The 18709-nt window shown below is 45.3% G+C and overlaps 3 protein-coding genes and 1 non-coding gene across 6 annotated transcripts in view; 3 read left to right on the top strand and 1 right to left on the bottom strand.

The window, feature by feature from the left end:
* Positions 1–1116, bottom strand: part of XPOT (exportin for tRNA) — a 30191-nt gene extending 29075 nt beyond the window's left edge. The window contains exon 1 of the mRNA XM_075745643.1: positions 802–1116. The gene's annotated coding sequence lies outside the window, so the exon portion shown is untranslated. The remainder of the gene's footprint in view (positions 1–801) is intronic.
* RPL18A (ribosomal protein L18a) lies at positions 310–6113 on the top strand. Of its 2 annotated transcripts, none has more exons than XM_075745681.1 (6): positions 310–390; positions 2573–2930; positions 3369–3548; positions 4108–4237; positions 5463–5572; positions 5971–6113. In XM_075745681.1, the coding sequence occupies exons 2-6, from the start codon at positions 2913–2915 to the stop codon at positions 6061–6063; spliced, it is 531 nt and encodes a 176-aa protein (XP_075601796.1). In that variant the 5' UTR covers positions 310–390; positions 2573–2912; the 3' UTR covers positions 6064–6113. The 2 variants fall into 2 exon arrangements, with proteins under 2 accessions (XP_075601796.1, XP_075601791.1); XM_075745676.1 differs by lacking the exon at positions 310–390 and adding an exon at positions 1216–1242 and having other exon boundaries at positions 2196–2930.
* On the top strand, positions 4847–4978 carry LOC142600211 (small nucleolar RNA SNORA68). The gene has a single exon (XR_012833651.1). It is a non-coding gene; the product is annotated as a small nucleolar RNA SNORA68 (small nucleolar RNA).
* A 1603-nt stretch (positions 6114–7716) lies between the features above and the next one.
* Positions 7717–16860, top strand: KICS2 (KICSTOR subunit 2). 2 transcript variants are annotated; one of them, XM_075745666.1, is made up of 4 exons: positions 7717–8023; positions 10193–10266; positions 10345–10481; positions 15193–16860. In XM_075745666.1, exons 1-4 carry the CDS (start codon positions 7789–7791, stop codon positions 16007–16009), a joined length of 1263 nt encoding a protein of 420 aa, XP_075601781.1. In that variant the 5' UTR covers positions 7717–7788; the 3' UTR covers positions 16010–16860. The 2 variants fall into 2 exon arrangements, with proteins under 2 accessions (XP_075601781.1, XP_075601771.1); XM_075745656.1 differs by having other exon boundaries at positions 10193–10481.
* Positions 16861–18709: the final 1849 nt, after the last annotated feature.

Genomic DNA, 18709 nt, shown 5'->3' with positions numbered 1-18709 from the left:
TCAGCCCAGGAGGGTGATCAGGCATTCACACCCCACCGCGTCCAGACCCAGGGCGAAGGTACCGGGGCTGCAACTGAACCCCTTCAGCCCCTTCCCGGGGCCGCTGCAGAGTGACAAAGGACTCCTCCTGTGGCGTGCGGCCGCTGCGGGGCCCGGCGGCGGCTCTCCCACGGCAGGACGGCGGGGAACCACCGTACTGAAACACGCCGAAAGCAGCGGAATATGGAGGTGTGGGGGAGGTCCCTCCCCTCACGTTGCAGTCTAAGAGCTTACGGTTACTTCCTTCCCCCACCGGAGCCATAACGGAGGACGGCTAGAGAGACAGCTCACGCAGCACGCGAATATAGCCGCACCGCAAGCTACAGCGTACGTTAGAAGAGAAAAATTCCGGTATTTTTCGCGGCCGCACGCACACACCCCCAGCCCCCACTGGCTCACGGAGGACCGGCCCGGTGGGGACCGGCTGACTGTGGCACCCCCCCCCCCCCACCTCCCCCGGGGCCAGGCGGGCGGGGAGGCTGCAGCGTCTCCCCCCCCCCTTCCCCAGAGCCTCACAGCTGCGGAGGAGGCGGCGCCGGGCTGACTGGAACCGGCCGGGTAACTCGAGGGAGCCCGCCGCCGCCAGCTCAGCGGCGACGCCCGCCGGCGCCCACACCGCCCCCTCCCCGCTGTTGATGCACCGCGGCCCCCGCCAACGGCCGGGGGAGGCCCAGCTCCCCCTCCCCCGTCACCGCCGGGCTGAGTCACCCCACGCCGCGCGTCTTGTCGTGTCGTGCCCCGTCCCGTCCCCCTGGCCGTTACCTTCCCGGTCACTCCTCCATCGCGGCGGCGCTGCCGGCTCCCACCCCCACAGCTCCGCAGCCGCCACGAGCATAGGGAGCGGGCCGGGCCAGGCCGCGCCGCCTCGGCTGGCGGCGGGAGGAGGAGGAGGAGGACGCCCAGGGGAGGCGCCGCGGCCCTCGCGCGTGCGGAACGGCCTCCGCGCCTCCGGGAAGGAAAGCTGCCCCCGCCCCTCAGCCCGCCCGCGGCGGGGCCGCCGCGCCGCAGAACTACGGCTCCCAGCGTGCCGTGCGGCGCCCTCGCCACCGGCCCGGCCTGCCGCACTCACCTCACCTCTCCGACGAGGCGGCCAGCCGCAGAGCACGCCGGGACGTGCCACCTCCCCGGTCCCGCGGCACCCTGGGAGCGGTAGTCCCGCCCCCTGCGGCGCGTGGGCGTGGCCTCCAGCGCCCCGGGACGGCGGTAAGCGTCCCGCCGGTGCCGTTCTACCAGCAGCCCGCGGCACTGTAAAATCGATTGCACCGATTTAGTAAACCGGGACTGGCCCGTTCCGCCCCCAGACTCCCTCGTGGATCTGGAAATCGTGCTTTGTCAGCACCAGCGAGGCGGGGGGGGGGGGGCCCTGTCGTGCCGCTGCTGCGAGCTCCGCAGTCACGGCCGGAGTGACCTATTCGGTGACTCGCACAAGGGCGGGCCCGAGCTCACGTGCTGCGAAAGCATCAGCATGGGCTTGTCTGCGAGGAGTAATCCCGCTGATGTCTGCAAGCGTGACATTGGTCTCTTCTGCAAATGGTTCTGCCATGAAGCGATGTATACGGGGGGGTTTGCGTGATTAGATGCGCGCGTGTCTGTACAGAATCACAGAACGGTAGGGGTTGGAAGGGACCTCTGGAGATCATCTAGTCCAAGCCCCCTGCTAAAGCAGGACCACCTACAGCAGGTTGCACAGGATCGTGTCCAGGCAGGTTTTGAATATCTCCAGAGAAGGAGAGTCCACAACCTCTCTGGGCAGCCTGTCCCAGTGCTCGGTCACACTCAGAGTAGAGAAGTTTTTCCTCATATTCAAGTGGAACTTCCTGTGTTCCAGTTTGTGCCCATTGCCCCTTGTCCTGTCACTGGGCACCATTGAGAAGAGTCTGGCCCCATCCTCTTGACATCTGCCCTTTACATATTTATAAGTGTTGATAAGATCCCCTCTCAGCCTTCTCTTCTCCAGACTAAACAGACCCAGCTCTCTCAGCCCTTCCTCATACGAGAGATGCTCAGTCCCCTCATCATCCTCGTAGCCCTCCGCTGGACTCTCCAGTCTATACAATCAGATTTAAAGAAAAAAAAATTAAATGCAAATAACTGCAACAAGATGCAGCTATTTACAAAATCATTACAGCAGTGTCGCTCTTTCAGTATCTTTCAAGGCAATCACATCTCATGGCTATGGCAGTGCAGCTGTCAAAAGCATGAGGTGCTCAACACTTGGGAGAGCGTAACTCGTCATTACTGCAGAACCGTTTCTAGTTCATGGTGCGCAGGAGCGCAAGTACTCGGGACCAGCCGTGAAAAAGAGGATCGATCCCATCAAACCGAGTGTGTGTGGGGTCCACAGCGGCAACCCCACGGTAACCAGCAACCCTGGTCTCCCACGGGGCCACGGGTCAAAAAGGCCCCCCAATAGCCCTCCATGCCCGGCTACCGCCCCGAGGGGAGCACGGTGCCGGCTGCCTCCGCCTGGGGCCTCCCTGCCACGTCTCTGGCGGGGGATGGAGTCACTCACGACCGGGCCTCTTCCTACCAGGGACCAAGACCTTGCGGGCCCGCGGCCACGGTGACGAGGAGAGGGGCCCGCGGCACTGCTGGCTGCGGTGCGCCGGGGAGGACGAGCTCCCGCGGCCCTGCCGACCGCCGGGCTGCCTCCGCCCAGCCCGGTCTAAGCCACGCGATCGCCGCCTGCCCAGAACCCAGCGCCGGCCGCCGCGAGCGGAGACTGACGGCTGTCTCCTCCAATCGCGCTCCCCTCGCAGCCAATCGGCGGAGAGGACGGCCGAGGGCGGGGCTTCCGGAGGGTGGGTGACGGGAGGCGGCGGCGCACGCGGCCTTTCCTTTCTTTTCCTGCGGGCCGCGGTGGAGGCAGCGCCATGAAGGCGTCGGGCACCGTGAGTGAAGGCCGGGATGCGGGGGGGGCACGGCCGGGACTGGGACCGAGCCCGAGACGGATGTTGGGAGGGCGGCGGTGCGGGCTTGCGGAGTTCGAGAGCAGCATCGTCGCGCCCAAGCGGCCCTGCCTGGCCCTTGAGGGAGGCGAGCGGCCAATATGGCGGCGGCGGCGGCGCCGCTCCCGCAATACTCGTTAGGAGGCGGGCGGCCCAGCTAGCCCGCGGGGCGATCCGCATGGGCCGGTGGTCTCTCTCTTCCCCTTCTCCTGGGTTGGCCTACTCTCGCCACGGCGTTCGTATGTGGAGCCGCGGTGCTTTCCATGGGGTCGGCCCGTGGCGGGACGGAGTCAGGCTGGCGCGGGGGTGGCTCTACGGCGGCTGGGCCGGCGGCGTGCAGGAACTCACGCTGCCGGCGGCCTGTCTTTCGTCTTCTTCTAGCTACGGGAGTACAAGGTGGTCGGGCGATGCTTGCCCACGCCGAAATGCACGACCCCTCCTCTCTACCGCATGCGGATCTTCGCTCCGAACCATGTTGTCGCCAAGTCCCGGTTCTGGTACTTCGTTTCTCAGCTGAAGAAGATGAAGAAGTCTTCTGGAGAGATTGTGTACTGTGGCCAGGTGTGGGATTAAAAACCTAAAGAAGTGGGAGATTTGTAAGGATTTCCAGCTGGTATATGGTTCAGGAATTTATATTGAAGCACTGTTATTGGGGGTGAGGTTGAAATTTATTTATCTGTCAGTTGCTGTGAAGCTGAGTGAGAAATTCGCTTTTTCAAAGTGGCAGTATATGTTCAGTAAACTAAAAATAAACTAACTTCCCAGCTTCAGAGTTAAGAACTGTGACACTAGACAGTGCTGCTGTCTGGTTCTTATGCTTGCTTCATTGTGGAATATTACTTTGTAAATGTCATCTGGACATTGATAATCCTTAGAAAGTAGATATTTGTATGCTCACACTCCTCTACCTTGATGCTTAAAGGACATTCTTTAGAGCTGAAATTGAATTACAAAGTCTTGAATAGCTATGTTGGTGTGGGGAAAAGAGAGCAAATAGTTGGTTTTGACAATAAGATTTACCATAGTGGTCTCATTAGAGCTCTAAAATACTTATTCTTAAACTTCTAAAATGCTGATGATGTACTGTGTCTAACTATTTTGTGCTCTTGTGTAATTCCAGGTGTATGAGAAGTCCCCTCTGCGGGTAAAAAATTTTGGCATTTGGTTGCGCTATGATTCGCGTAGCGGAACTCACAACATGTACAGGGAGTACAGGGATTTGACTACGGCTGGTGCTGTCACTCAGTGCTGTAAGTAACTGAGGTATAAAATGGTAGGACCAGTATATAAGCACAGGATTAAATCTTAAGCTGGGCATAAAGTGTGCTGATTTGATCCATGATAAGATAACTGTAACGCTAGAGAAATAGAGCGTGGAGGTTCCCAGAGAAGTTCATAGATGTTTATGGATGATGTATGTGGTATCGTATTCGTTACCACTCTTTACACATTTTTTTTAGCTGAAATATTCCCACTTGATCTTGGTGTGACTTTCTACAATTCTAGTAATGAGTTTTGCTATACAGACTGAGAGTTTCATTCATATATAATATTTCTTGCATTATATTTATTGTTTTAAAATAATTGAGTATATCTTCCCAAGTCTTGTGGAGAGAATATTTCAGTTATCATGTGGAACATACTAGCATCTGCCTTTTGGAGAGCAAGTTAAAAAAAAAAAAAAAAAAAGACGGGCAAAAAACCAAAACCTGTGTTGCTCCTAGATCTCATTGCCTTGGTTCAGGGAGGATTAAAGGTTGTCCTGATTTCAGTCTGTTATGTGAAGTACTTGAGGGATAGACAGCTTGTATAGCTGATGCTGTTGACATTTGAATCCAGAAGTGTTACAAACACTACAGAATGCACATAAAAACCCAAAGAATATTGTTCTTAATAATGATATTCTTGTCATGTGTGCAAATATTAAATGTATCTTGTCGCCTTTCAAAAGCTGAAGTGCTGTTGAAAGTGAAATTTAAGGTTCTACATTAACTTAGAGTAATTCCTGTTAATTAACATACTAAAGGACTTCTTAAGAGACCTGAGAACTTTGTCATGATACGATGACTTTGATACCTTTATGTTCAAGAATACTTTTGACAGGTAAGTTTTTAATAGGTATGTTAGATCTTCATGGGGAGCATTGTAAGCGCAATAGTATTCCAACAGGCGTATCTTGTGGAACGAGCTATGGACATCATGATTTGAAGGCAGTGTTTTTCACTGCCAAAGGGAGAAGTTTTCAGGGAGCCCATGTACAGATGGGTTTTTCCTGTTCTGGAAGCCTAATTATATGGGCTAAATATCAATTCACGTTTCTATTGTGTGTCAATTTTAAGAAAAGTAAAGAGAACCTCAGATCCTACCTTTTAAAAAGTTGTAGATGGTACTATAAACATTTCCCAAAAAGATGGTAGTAAGATTTTTTTAACTGAAAATATCTTAAGATTTATTTAATGAATTCTTTTGTTACAGACCGTGATATGGGAGCCCGTCATCGTGCCCGTGCTCACTCTATCCAGATCATGAAAGTTGAGGAGATTGCTGCTAGCAAGTGCCGTAGGCCAGCAGTCAAGCAGTTCCACGTAAGTGACGTAACATTGCAGTTGCTGGAAGGGGGGACCTCTCTTGTCCAGTGCAGGTTTGCTTGGCAGGCAAAAATAGGGAGGAAACCAAACTTCCGTGCGTGGGTTTACAATTATGTTACATCATGATCAAGATTTTTAATGCTAGAACTGTTTGAAAGAAAGCCAAGCTAAACCAAATACGTGTTATGTTGCAGAAAACGTCCCTTAACGGGCATTTTCTTCATAAAGAATTGCAAAACTAAGGCATGTTAGCTCCTATGAAGTGTATCTAATCTGCGGATGCATTACTACTCTATACATAAGTTAGCAGTTGAATATAGCTTAGCTATTTATTGCAAACTATTTTCTGTTGTTCATCTAATATCTCAATTAACATAGAAACATTTTTCTTGCAGGATTCTAAAATCAAGTTCCCTCTGCCACACAGAGTTCTGCGTCGCCAGCACAAACCGCGTTTCACCACCAAGAGACCAAATACTTTCTTTTAAATACGAAAGCGTGCTGTCAACTCTGTGTTGTAATAAAGGTCCTATTTGAATCTTTGACTCCCAGTTGTCTTTTGGAAAGGGTGTCCTGGATACGTAGGAGTCTCCCTTCCTACTCTTTATTTTGTGTAAATTATTGGCAGCGTACTATTTACAGCTATGATTGCCTTGAAACTGAGGTGAGTGTTTCAGGTGCTGACTCAAATTACCAAAATGATCCCATTAATAAACCAAACTTTTAATAACCAGCTTTCCAGGACAGAGTAAGTCTATTGTTGAGCAGCTATAAGATCCTACATTCATTTTGTCCCTTAGGCATGCTAAGTAAATACAGTTCAGGAAGAAGGCAGCTTTTTGTGCATGTCAGCCCTAAGAATAAAGACCTTGTCACCTCAGTTAAGCTACTACAAGTTTTAAGCATTTAAAACCAAACCTTTAATTCTAACCTGAACCTTTTCACGGTGCGGTTCTGCTTTAACTCATGTATGCTGCATGCATATAGAAATGCCTGCATCTAGAAATGAAAAGTGATAGAGCTTGAGGGACTTATCTTTGATATCACTCTAATTGGTCTGATGGAAATTAATTTTTACATCCAAACCCCATCCTTAGGTTCCCCTATTTGCAATATAATGCCACAGTAAAAAAAAAAAAGCTGCGTTGTAGGCACTGTGTAATTAAGGTTCATTAAAAAGGCTGCTTGACACCTACAGCCATTTTTTGCATCTGGTGCCTATTTTAAATTACAGTATGTTTTGAGTGTTGCCTGGACTAGGTAGGCAGCTAGTTTAATTAGCATAGGGGTCTTGCCCAGAGTTGCAGAACTGATGTTATGTCTGGATGTCAGCTTAAAACACGCAGATATGAGTAGGGAAATACTGTCCAGAGAGGAAACTGGGAATGTTTTAGTTGTGGGGTAGCTGGAGAGCTGCGACTCAACCAGGAGAGGACCTGCCTGTTGATTTCAAGTGAGAGCCTCACTCAGCGTGAGGGGGTGGCTGTTCCGTGAGAGTCGGACCAGTGCGTACTGCCACAACATCTTGCCTTCCACGGCGCCGTGGGTCAGCTTTGCGCTCATCACCTCCGCGGTGAGTCAGTTCAGGGAGCTCATCCGCCCCAAACATGAGCTGTAAAAAAGAAGATTAACTTCAGCAATTCACAGTCTTTAAAATGGCTCAGCGACAGACTGCAGCCGTGCAGGGCTGGGGTCAGAATAAAGTTACCCACAAGACCTTGCTATTTTGGGGCTTCTTAATGGAAAAAACAATTTAGTGTGAAAATGGGCTTCAGGTTTAAGTTTCCTAAAAAACCAAGGTAGCAAGGTGGAGGAGAGCTCGCTGCAGGAACCAGCGCAGCACCACACGTAAATGGGGGATAAACGCACCTGTGAGTCTTTGCGTTTGCCCTCCGGCTTTGGAGCCGCTAACGGCTCAGGGCCTCCGGGTTTATCTGGGCGAGGACGCCGCTAGAACACGCCAGAGCTCATGGCGTCACTCGGCGGACCCCCCGTGACGAGGCCGAACGGCTCCGCGCGCAGCACCCACCCAGCCATTAAACGACCAGCGCGAACCACGGCCCTTCACGTGACCCTGAGCCGGCTTCCCCGCGCCGCCGGCCTCTCCGCCTCCCTTGTCACGTGACAGGGGCTGCTTCTCTCACGCGGCCGCGGCGCCGGACCCGGAAGTCGTGGCTGTTGTGGAGGCGGCGGCGGCGGCGGCGCCGGGCGGGATGGGCGAGTCGATCCCGCTGGGCGCGCCGGTGCCGGTGGAGCAGGCCGTGCTGGAGACCTTCTTCTCCCACCTGGGCATCTTCTCCTACGACAAGGCCAAGGACAATGTGGAGAAGGAGCGGGAGGCCAACAAGAGCGCGGGGGCCAGCTGGCTGGCCCTGCTGGCCGGGCTGGCGCACCTGGCCGCCGCCGAGAAGGCCTACCACAGCATGACCTTCCTGGGCCAGAAGCTAGGTACCGCCCGGCCGCCGCGCCCCGGGGGGGAGGGATCCCTCGCCGCTCCCTCCGTCCCTCGGGCCCCCCCCCGTCCCTCACCCCTCTCCGGGCTGCCCCTTGCTCACGCCTGAGGTCGCTGCTGAGGGGCGCAGCCACCCGTACCTGCCCGCGGCCTGCCCTGCGCTTAGCTCGGCGGGCGACGGCAGCGCGGTAGGAAACGGGCGGCCGCCTTAGCCCTGTGAAGTAATTTGTGAACGGGCTGTTGCACAGTGCTAGGTACCAGAGGACCCTGGCCTCGCTGAGGTGCGTGTCTGTGCGTCTGAAACACAAGGTCAGCAAGTGTCTGTGGGCCCAGTGAGAAATCGGTTGTGGCGTTTGGGCTACCCCTAAATAATAAATGAGTGTGCAGGTGACACGGTGGCCATGCGAATAGCTGCATCTCTTTATTGGCTGGTGGGTTACCTACCTGTGGTTCCCGAGACTTAGCCAGAGGTGTTTTTGTGCCAGGATGCTCTGGCTGAGATTCTGGCAAAGGTGAGCTCAGTGGGGTGACCAAAGAGTTAAAGCTTTTTCACGTCATAGTTCCAGGGCCTAATATTAGAGCTGCATGTGCGCGAGTATGTGTGTGAGTGCTCGGAGCTGGAGGTAGCCTCCTAAAAATTGTTATTCGTGTAAATGCTGCAGCATCTCAGTAAGTTTTGGCCGCAATTTTGGCTGCTTCTCGCTCTCTCAGTATGTGAATAAAAAAATCCCCAACTGGCACAGGATGAGCTGTCATTATGTTGCCCTCTGGACAAAGCTTCTTATTTTCTCTTTGAACTGCAGACTGGCATGGAAAATGGATCAAGGGATATGAGTCTGATGTGTAGTGCAGTAAAGCAGCAAGAAAAATCTGCTTTGGTCTTTAAATGGTGACTTGAAACTATTTTGTAAAAAGATCTTTACACACAAAACTCTCTCTATAAGACTGACTTAGTGAATTTGGTGCTTGCAGGAAGGACACAACTGACAATGGAAGGGACAAAGTTTTGTTTGTTTATATAGGTCATGAACAAGAGCAATAGATGATTCTTCATCCTGCCCATGTCCTGGGGACAACTCTTGGCTTAGGAAGGAGGCTGTTTCCCCATGATAACCGAGTCTCTGTTTTTCTGCCTCAAATTGCGGAGATCACTTTTGAATGTTATATGTGTAAAATGTAATGGTGGATAGTCTTTTTCACATCCAAAATTTATAAACAGTTTCAAAGTGAAACCTAAATTTGAAATCTCTTTAAAAGTTCTGCAGATTCAGTCTTTGTGATCCTTCCTCCACTGCAGCTCTTATGTGCCGCTGCAGCTCAAGGCCATCTGTAAACAGAAATTATGAAATAAGGGTAGTACCTTTGTATAGTCTTTTAGTAGTATCAAAGTTAAATATCTTTTACTTAGAGCCTCTACTTTTGTCTTTTTTTCTTTTTTTTTTTTAATAGTGTTGAGTAGGTGGAGAGAAGCACTGATTTTTATTTTTTTTTTTTTTTTATTTTCCCCTCCATTTAAGGTATGGATTAACCTGCACTGTGGTTTCACTGGGATAAACAGCGATTGTTTTCCCTTTGAATTCTGGTTTATATTAAGATTGTGTAGGGACTTGAAACATTTGGTTTGTACATATAAATGTTACATGGTTCCCATTTAAAGGTTGCTTTGCAAATATAAGTGCTTTGTGTTTGAAGAGGTATTGTTAGGGGAATTCTCTTGAAAAGATCTAGAGTTATTAATAGCAGTGGAGACTATTAAAATTTCATGATGACTTGATTCTTCTGACTTCCACAGATAACAGTATTTTCAGGTCATATATCGTAGTAGCAAAGTTAACTGAACCCGTTTCTGGAAGGTCACGCTGTAACTAAGGCAGATGTGGAGGAGTTGAAGTTTTGCAGCAGTTTTTGGCTGCTGAAATATGAATTAGGACAACTGTAACTAATGAAATAACATAAAGTGCTTCTGAGAGTATACTATGTGTAATTCAGTCACTTGCAAAATAATATACTGAAATTTGTTTCTTGATTAAAAAAAATACCGTAATCAAACGACACTTAGGAACACCTAGGAAAAAAACAAGCATGGTTATGTACAATTTTCCAGTATTACTGTCTACCTTTGCTCTCCCTGGATTTTGGTAATACCTCCATATTTATCTGAACAGGTGGTCAGTCATTCTTCAGCCGAAAGGACTCCATCCGAACCATCTACACATCTCTGCATAATGAGCTGAAGAAGGTGGTGGCGACGGGTCGCAATGCACTAGGAGGAACAGCTCCTCACTTGGAAGAGCTGCTTTCTCACCTGTCTGAACAGCTCTGTTTTTTTGTTCAGGCTCGGATGGAAATTGCTGACTTCTATGAAAAAATGTACACGCTCAGCACCCAAAAGTTCATTAACTCTGAGGAACTGGTAAACATTTTGGAATCCATCTTAAAGAAATACAGCTCAAGGTCAGTGCTTATTTGCTGGCAGTAAGTATTGAGGCATATGATCTGTAATAAATGATGTTGAGGTTCAAAGCAAGCCTAAAGACTTTGCTGTCCTTTGACTGCTGAGCAGCACAGCCCCTTGCATGAATTCATGCATGAAGTGAATGTTGACCAACAGTATCAGATTCGTGAAGTCTCAAAATATGGCTCCTCTGAAGAAGAAACCTAAAAAAGGGAGAGTGTTTCTCCTTGTCATGTTCTAGGAGCTGTCTTCCCTGTTCCTTAATCAACGCTCTGCATGTTCATATTCAGCAGAGGAAGAGTCATTTTCCTTATAAAAGGTGTAAGACTTGTGCTTTTTCATTGGGAGTGGAGAGGAAACAAGACTTAATTCCATATGGACTTCAGTAAAACTGATATATAAAACAGATACTTGTGTGATGATTTTATTTTTAGACTAGAATATATGTCTGCTTAATTCTAAAAGCTACGCCGTAGCTATCTGATCTACCTCGTAGGGTTTTAAGGTGTTCTGTTATCATTCTTTTGAGAGGCCTTGGCACCAGTAGAAGGAGCACCTCGAAGTCCCTGCTGTTATGGTTTCTTGAAGTTAAGAGCTAATAAATCCTGTTACAAGAATCCCTGGATGTTTCTAAATGACTCTGGGGTGGGTGTTTCACATCTAATATGTGTGAGCCTTGAAAGTGATGACAGCTTAAAAAAGAGAGAATTTTTGAATGCTTGTCACTAGACTCAAACTCTAGCCCTTTATTTTGAAGCAAAACAAGGTAGCCATTGGAGGAAATTAACTTTCAAATGTAGTTGACTTTTTAAAAAATCTTTGTTAGTGAAATACTGTCTAAGACGACATTTATAGAGAATATTTGGAAGTGTTGTTTTTTTCAGTTTTGATTTTTAAAATGTACACCTAGGAAAAATCAAAATAATTCAGTGCTGCTTTATGACATTCCAAAACAAAGCACTGCAGCTAGCTCCCTTATTTTTTGGGGAATGACTTAGGCAAATTACTACATGATTTTTGCTATTTAAAAATCAAACCTAGTCTATATGATCTTACTAGTGATTTTTTTTTTGCAATTTTTGGTTTGTGAACCCTTACAATATCAGGACTGTTAGTCCAATAAAAAAATAAAACTTGCATATTTTTTCCTTGATGTGATAAACATTAAAGAGTAAAGGGAGGTAAGTTGTTTTTTTTTTTGAGAAGTTGATTTATGTTGTACGCTTATCATTGCCATCTGTTCTGAGCATGTGCTGAGTCAACAGCACTGTTAAAAATCTGAAAACCAAAACTGATACTTTGATGAAGTGACTGGAGACTGTTACATATGAAATGTTTTACTGTGCTATTTAAATACATTTCAGTGACGTGTCTGTACTTCTAAGGCGTTATAACCTCTTTAAAAAAAAAAAAAAGGCACTGCCTCCATGGGAAAAATACTGATGATCTTGCTTTGGGTTAATGAGCAATCTCTAAGATGGAGACATTCTAAGATGCTGTTAGAGCTCATTCAGTAGCTGCTGTGTGGTCCTCCACAGTCACATACAGAATATTTCTGAAAAAAAATGAGGATAATGGTGTCTTCCTTTAGGCCCTCTTTTAGTTTCTTCACATCTTAGATCAGTTTCTGGAGTCGGTTATGCTGGCTAGAAGGGATTTCTGTTTTACAGTCTGTTGACCCTCTTAAGTGAAAGGTCAATTAAACTAGTCCTTAGACAGTCTCAGCCCTCTGTCAGTACATTCCTTGCTTGATGTTGAGGATATGTGCCATTACTTCAGCCAGCTGTGCTAAGGCCAGGCAGGGCATCTGTTCTGTAGATAGGTTCTGGCCTTGGTTTCTTTCCTTTGCATCTAAAAATAGTTGTTCAGATAATGTAGAGCAAATAACTGCTTGCTGGTAAAGAAATGACAGAATTAACTGACTGTCAACAATCAAGTCATATTGTCTGTATCTGAAAAATCATTAACTCTTGAACAGTTGAAAGCTATTTTGTTACTACTTGTTGCTGACTTGTACACAACCAATATTAGGCATTTTTCTGTGTTTTTCTATAGAATACAGCTGGAGAAGTAACTTTTCCTAATTTTTTTTAATTGTTGGCTTGAGTGGGATCTTAACTGAAATAATTAAGAGAGCATCAGAAGCAGGATCATTTAAAAGCTTAGTATAAAATGAAGAAGTAACTAGTAAACTTATTTTGATGTAATTGTGTTAAATGTTTTTCATCTAGTCAGCATTTTATAAATCCATGCATGCATGTGTCATCTATGAAAGGAAATAAAAAGTTGTAGAAAAATGCGGCTTCTTCATAGCCTGCAAAACAAAACTGTAGCATCTGTCTGCTTTTGAGAATGATTAGGGGAAAGAAAATCAATTTTCTAATGTGTTTTTAAGTTCTTAACACTCTGGCTTATTGAAATATTGTAAAAACCTGTCTGTTTTACGTGATACTGAGCTCAGTCAGGTGCTTCTGTGATATGAAACTTAATTACAGCACATATACTGAGTACATAACCTGTTAGTTTACTCTGCAACCATATCCAGCTTCTCAGCTGTGGCTGAGGTGTATATTTTTGGATTAAAACAGTTTTGCAAATCCTGCTGTGCAGTGAAACGTGAAAATAGCTATGAGCCATGAAACAAAGTAGAAGTGGGAAGCCGTACATCATAATCTTAATCCAGGAGACTTGGCAGTGCTGCACTAGTATGAATTTTTTAATTGCTTTTAAGATTGAAGAATAGCCTTCTTGGTCTGACTGCAAGTGTGTTGAAACCACTGTGTCCCACTTCATGGGACTATCTATCTGGAACAAATAATGTTGCATAATGCTTTTTTTCCCCCTTCAGATACATGGCAACAAAACTGTTTTTCTGCTGAATAACAAAACTGTTGGGACTATATAATATTGACTGTTAGCAGAATATTATTTTTAATTGACTCTTGTTCAAAGAAATGTAAATATGCTCTGGCCTTCTCAGCCCACCAAAGTAGCCAGTTAATCACTGTAGCTCTGCTATAGCAGGTGGATATGATGGTTGCTGACATGTGCTGTGTAAGAAGGCGGCTGGTCACCCAACCTAGCCTGTTTGCAGAACATGGTGCATCACTTCATTTTCTTCAAATAAATTTGGACTTGCATCTTAATAGCAAATCCTTTCAAGACACATGTGGCTGTCAAAAAAAAGAAAAAAGAAGATGCTTAAAAATAGTCATAAAATTGTCAGACAATTTTCACAAGCCTAAGAATTAATGTTTTGGCGAGAGCTTGATGGAAAGTCAAAGAAAAAATAGTGAAGGAAGAGGGGATGAAAAGCTTAAAAGTCTCATTCTCTCTTCTGGTGCACAACAAAATCAAATGTTTTGGTTTTGAACCAAGTATTTCCAAAATTAATTATATGTATTGTGTCCTGGAAGCTGAGGGGAATAATGGAGTTGTTTTTACTTTTGTCTAAAGATGAGCTATTAAAGGTTAGAAGAATACAGTATAAACGTCTTTGTTTTAAAGCAATAACAAGACCCAGGATGTTTTTCTGAAGTGAGGGGATAAATCTGTCTTTACTGAAATGGAAACCTTGTCAAATCTTGTCTTTGAACTATCGGTTGTTCTTTGCTGGAGACTTCTCTAAGAGTCCTAAATGCCTATTAGGGAACGCATTTACTAAAAAGGCCATTTCTGTCTTTGCTGAAGACTCATTCTTTCTAAATTTAAGTATTTAGCTTCTGTAACTGAAACAGTTTTGCACAGTTTGAATCAAGTATGTATTTATCGATGATGATAGAAATTTACAAATAATTTGAGAATCAAGGGAGGTAGGCTGGATCTGTCTTTTTTTTCCTGATGTTTAGAAAAAAATAAAGTGAGAAGAGAAAGCTATAGAATGGATCTATAAAATTCCATTTCATCGAGATTTGTTCTAATAGTAGGATCACTTTCGTGAATAAGATGTGCCATGGCACTTCTACCTGGTAGATGAGATGTGGTTTGTTTTGGGGTTTTTTTTTTAACATCTGTTCAATTGAGAGCTGATCTTGACCTGAATTTTTAATGAGAGAAATTGGTGTTACAGCATCCTTACGATATGATGAAATCCTGCCAAATGTTTTTCCCCCTTCATTGCTTTTAGTGCACAAAGATTTGAAGTTTGAGACCTGATTCATTGATAAATATAGTTAATCAAGGTTCTATCGACTAATTTTCCATCACAATTTTATTGTGAATTTAAAAAAAAAAAAGTTTGGCTTGGCTTCCTCATAGCTTTGCTATACAAACAGCAAATTTATAATGTAATTCCTTTGATTTAACGTAATGTCTTACTGCTATTCCAGAACTATGAAGACATATTTTACCACCAGAAGGGATTTTAAGTTGTAGCAAACCCACCTGCATTTAAAGAGAAATGGTGTTATAGTAGTTCATGGATCAAGATAAACAGTGATTGTTCTTGACGTGATCAAATAGAACTCCCTTGCTTTGATAGAGAAACGCCTGACAGGTGTTTTTGTCAAATGCAAAGTACTGTATGTTCATTAAAATATTTGCCCTAATTATGTTAAACCCTGTTTTTTGAATTAACAAGATTAGGTTTTTGTTTATGCTTTATTCTGCTTTGATGTTTGGTCTTCTGTCTGTGAACTGACAAATACTGTCTGATTATTTCACTGTTGTGTACAGCAGTTCTCATGTCTTGACTAACGTTATGTTTTCTAGATTTCATCATCCAATCCTCAGTCCTCTTGAAAGCAGTTTCCAGCTGGAAGTAGATGTGCTTGCGCATCTTTTAAAAGCTCAGGCTCAGATCTCAGAGTGGAAGTTCCTTCCATCCCTGGTCAACTTGCACAGTGCTCACACGAAACTACAGACTTGGGGCCAGATTTTTGAGAAACAGCGAGAGACCAAGAAGCATTTGTTTGGAGGGCAGTCTCAGAAGGCTGTACAACCTCCGCACCTCTTCCTCTGGCTGATGAAGCTCAAAAACATTCTCCTTGCCAAGTTTAGCTTCTATTTTCACGAGGCCCTTAGTCGACAAACAACAGCATCTGAAATGAAAACTTTGACTGCTAAAACAAATCCTGATTACTTTGGGAAAATTTCTAGCTTCATCCGGAAGTATGATGCCGTCAATGTTTCCTTAATTTTTGACAATCGTGGATCAGAGAGTTTTCAGGGACATGGTTATCATCATCCCCATTCTTACAGGGAAGCTCCCAAAGGAGTCGATCAGTACCCTGCAGTGGTGTCTCTGCCCAGCGACAGGCCTGTTATGCACTGGCCCAATGTAATCATGATTATGACTGATAGAACCTCTGACCTCAACAGTTTGGAGAAGGTTGTTCACTTCTACGATGACAAAGTCCAAAGCACATACTTTCTGACTCGCCCTGAACCTCACTTTACCATTGTAGTTATTTTTGAGTCCAAGAAGTCAGAACGGGACTATCATTTTATTTCTTTTCTCAATGAAATTTCACATTCCCTTAAGAACTCCAAAGCTTTTGCGAGCTTGAAGCCTGGATCCAAAGGGTAAAATACAAACTACTTCCAAGTTGTTAAGGCAGTATGCCAGCCTTGGGGGAGCTGTAGCTTTCAAGGATTATGTAAATTCATGATTCTCATAGTCTAATTAAAAAGGAACCATTATTTTTAATGTTATAAGTTCCTTCTTTTTAAGCTAACAAACACTTGAAGAAAAGTATTTTTGGGCAGTACTCAGTGGGGCAACTTAATTGTGGGGTACTAAAAGGCCACAGTAGGATTTTTTTTTTGGTGTGGTTTTCAATTTTCAATATGATTTTATTTTTTCAGTCCACAACTTTGTTGCCTGTATCAGAAAGGAATATATGCACTTTATCTTAGTCTGATCATTGACTGTCTTCTACAGAGTTTATTGAAAATGTGATGAGAATGGAAGATACTATCTTTTCAGAAAACTGCGTTGCCTGACAGGAATGATTTCTGGGAACTAAACACTGATACAAGGGAATATTTTTAAAAAGTGAACCTGCAAGGACACATTTTAAATAAAAATACGAGAATCACAAAGGGCACTATTGTTAATTATAACTTAGTTTTCAAATGGTTTAAAATGATAGTTGAGGTCTCTGACACTCTCTGTTAAGCACCAGTCTCTATTCTGAACGCGCTGTGTCATAAAGCTTTTTCATTGCTCCAGATCGCAGGCTGGGGCGAGAAAAGCTGCAGCATGGACTGGAAGGCCAGTATTCACTGGAGTGTTGTGACCTTGTGTATGCGTTACCAGTCTTGGCTCAGATTAACTGAAGGAGACAAGCTGAGGTTGAGCAGGTATTCTAGAAGGAACAGTTGCATGGAGAAGGCAGCAAAGCTCTTTTCAAATTGTGCTTTAGTCTGGCTGACTTTTTTTTTTTTTTTTAAAAAAAAAGGGCAATGGGAAATGCCCTTTGTAAATGAGTTATTTTCTAATTTACTGATAGGGTCAACCTGAATTTGTTTCCAGATTTTTATAAGTATATAGTTTTTTCTTTCTGTTCAGTTTTAAGTAATTTCACAGTTAAGCCAAATCAGTTTTTGAATTTGGATTTAAATATATAGCCTATGCAGTATGTTTACCTCATGTCTCTCTCACCACTTCTAGACTGCAGGTTTGGAAAAAAGTATGTTTTCTAGTTACACTGGAAGTGCTTTATTTTGGGAGTCAGTATTTCCAAATACAATAAAAGGGTCAATTTGGCTGTACCTGTAGCCTTATATTGCATGATTCTTCTGACTCTTAGCTATGCAGTTGTGCAAGCACTTTCATGAGAATTCAGGAAGACTGATATGGGTCTGCTGTATGATGTTATGTAAGTGTGGTAAAGTTAGGTCTTTAGTTGACAGTGCTTAAAGTATAACACCATCAGGTTTGTTTTAAAAGGGAGTTTAAGTAAAAATGTTGGTTTCTGTTAAGACTAAAATATAAAAGATACCACCACAGACATGGCTTTTACTGATTCCCTTTCTGTCCCACAAAAGGTTATGGTAGCTTGTCTTGCCTCTTGCTGCAAGTACCGATTTCTTTATAATCACACAAGCATGTTCTGTTCTCAAAATGTAAACTCTGACTTTCCACTTTGTGCCAAATAGAGCCTTCCATGCTTTGCTGTAATTATATGTTTGTTGTGAATATCTGTGCTACTGCCTTTCACCTGAAGTCTTAGGCTGACTGCAGTATTATTCTCAAAAGTTTAGAGTCTGCTTTTTGCCACTGGAAAATAACAGGAGTTGCAAATATACTAGCAACTGGAGGGCACCTGGTTGTAACAGCGTTACACTTTGCAGTGTGAATTGCCCTTCTAACAGGGCAAAGTGGCAAAGGCAGTGTTGAGAGAGTTTGTGTGCTTCCCTCTGTGGGACAGTGACCTTGTAATAACGTTGTGCTATTGACTTCCTCAGCCCGAGAACAGAAAAGTGGCTGTCACCAGAACTGATTCCCAGTCTTCAGCAGTGTAATAAAGTGTTGTACAAATTCTGTCTGCCTCTACAGTATTTCCCTGTTATACTAGCCATCTGTGGGAAGGGGGAGAGGAGACTGGGGGAAGAGACCGCATGTGGGACGGACGCCTTCCAGCTCATTTCTGAGTTGCAGGGAACCTGTCGCAAGAGGTGAAAGAGAAATCTGACGCCCTTTGGAGCAGACCAGCAGCTTTAGCCAGTTGCTGAAATGGCTGGAGGCTGTTCCCAGTCGTTTATGTGGGGAGAGAAAAAGGAGGTGACTGTTCAGCAGACCTGGTGGTTCATTTCACGTTCCTGCCACTGTTTGGCAAGTGGTGTTTCTGGGAACAGGGAAGGATGTTAGGTGATGTTTCTGTGCAGGAGGAGGTGAGGCTTGCTTTGCCTCTTAGCAGTGCTGGGGTGGTTTGCTGCAGTTTTCTTCAGAGGATCTTGGGGAAGCAGCCAGAGGAGCTGACTCGTGGGTAGGAATTTCTGAATATTTAGGTTGATTAAGAACTGAAGGGAGCTGTTACCAGAAGGGAGGGAACAGGAGAGGTACACAGAGAAGTGGTGGGAGAGAATTGGGTGCTGGAGAGAGAAGCTTTTGTGGAGCTGTCTCAGGGTTTCAGAGCCCTGTCCCTGAGGGGCTCCTTGTAAGATCTTAGCCTTAAATTAGTGCAAGGTGGGGAGCAGAAAATCCAGGCCGTAGGAAGTGGCTGGGATGGAAATTGCTGGGGTGAAGCTGAGGAGAGGTTATACAGAATTGAATCAAATAGTT

Source organism: Balearica regulorum, chromosome 1 (assembly GCF_011004875.1).
Source record: "Balearica regulorum gibbericeps isolate bBalReg1 chromosome 1, bBalReg1.pri, whole genome shotgun sequence".
NCBI classification, from domain to species: Eukaryota; Metazoa; Chordata; class Aves; order Gruiformes; family Gruidae; genus Balearica; species Balearica regulorum.
Note: the sequence above shows the minus strand (reverse complement) of the source record. Positions and strands in the feature narration are given on the sequence as shown.

Bases quoted from the DNA above. Each gene is read 5' to 3' on its own strand.
- RPL18A (XM_075745681.1), top strand. The intron at 3,549-4,107 runs GTGTGGGATTAA...GTGTAATTCCAG, and splicing joins AGATTGTGTACTGTGGCCAG to GTGTATGAGAAGTCCCCTCT. The intron at 4,238-5,462 runs GTAAGTAACTGA...CTTTTGTTACAG, and splicing joins TGGTGCTGTCACTCAGTGCT to ACCGTGATATGGGAGCCCGT.
- KICS2 (XM_075745656.1), top strand. From the start codon at position 7,789: ATGGGCGAGTCGATCCCGCTGGGCGCGCCGGTGCCGGTGGAGCAGGCC. The intron at 8,024-10,192 runs GTACCGCCCGGC...TTATCTGAACAG, and splicing joins CTTCCTGGGCCAGAAGCTAG to GTGGTCAGTCATTCTTCAGC. The intron at 10,482-15,192 runs GTCAGTGCTTAT...TATGTTTTCTAG, and splicing joins TTAAAGAAATACAGCTCAAG to ATTTCATCATCCAATCCTCA.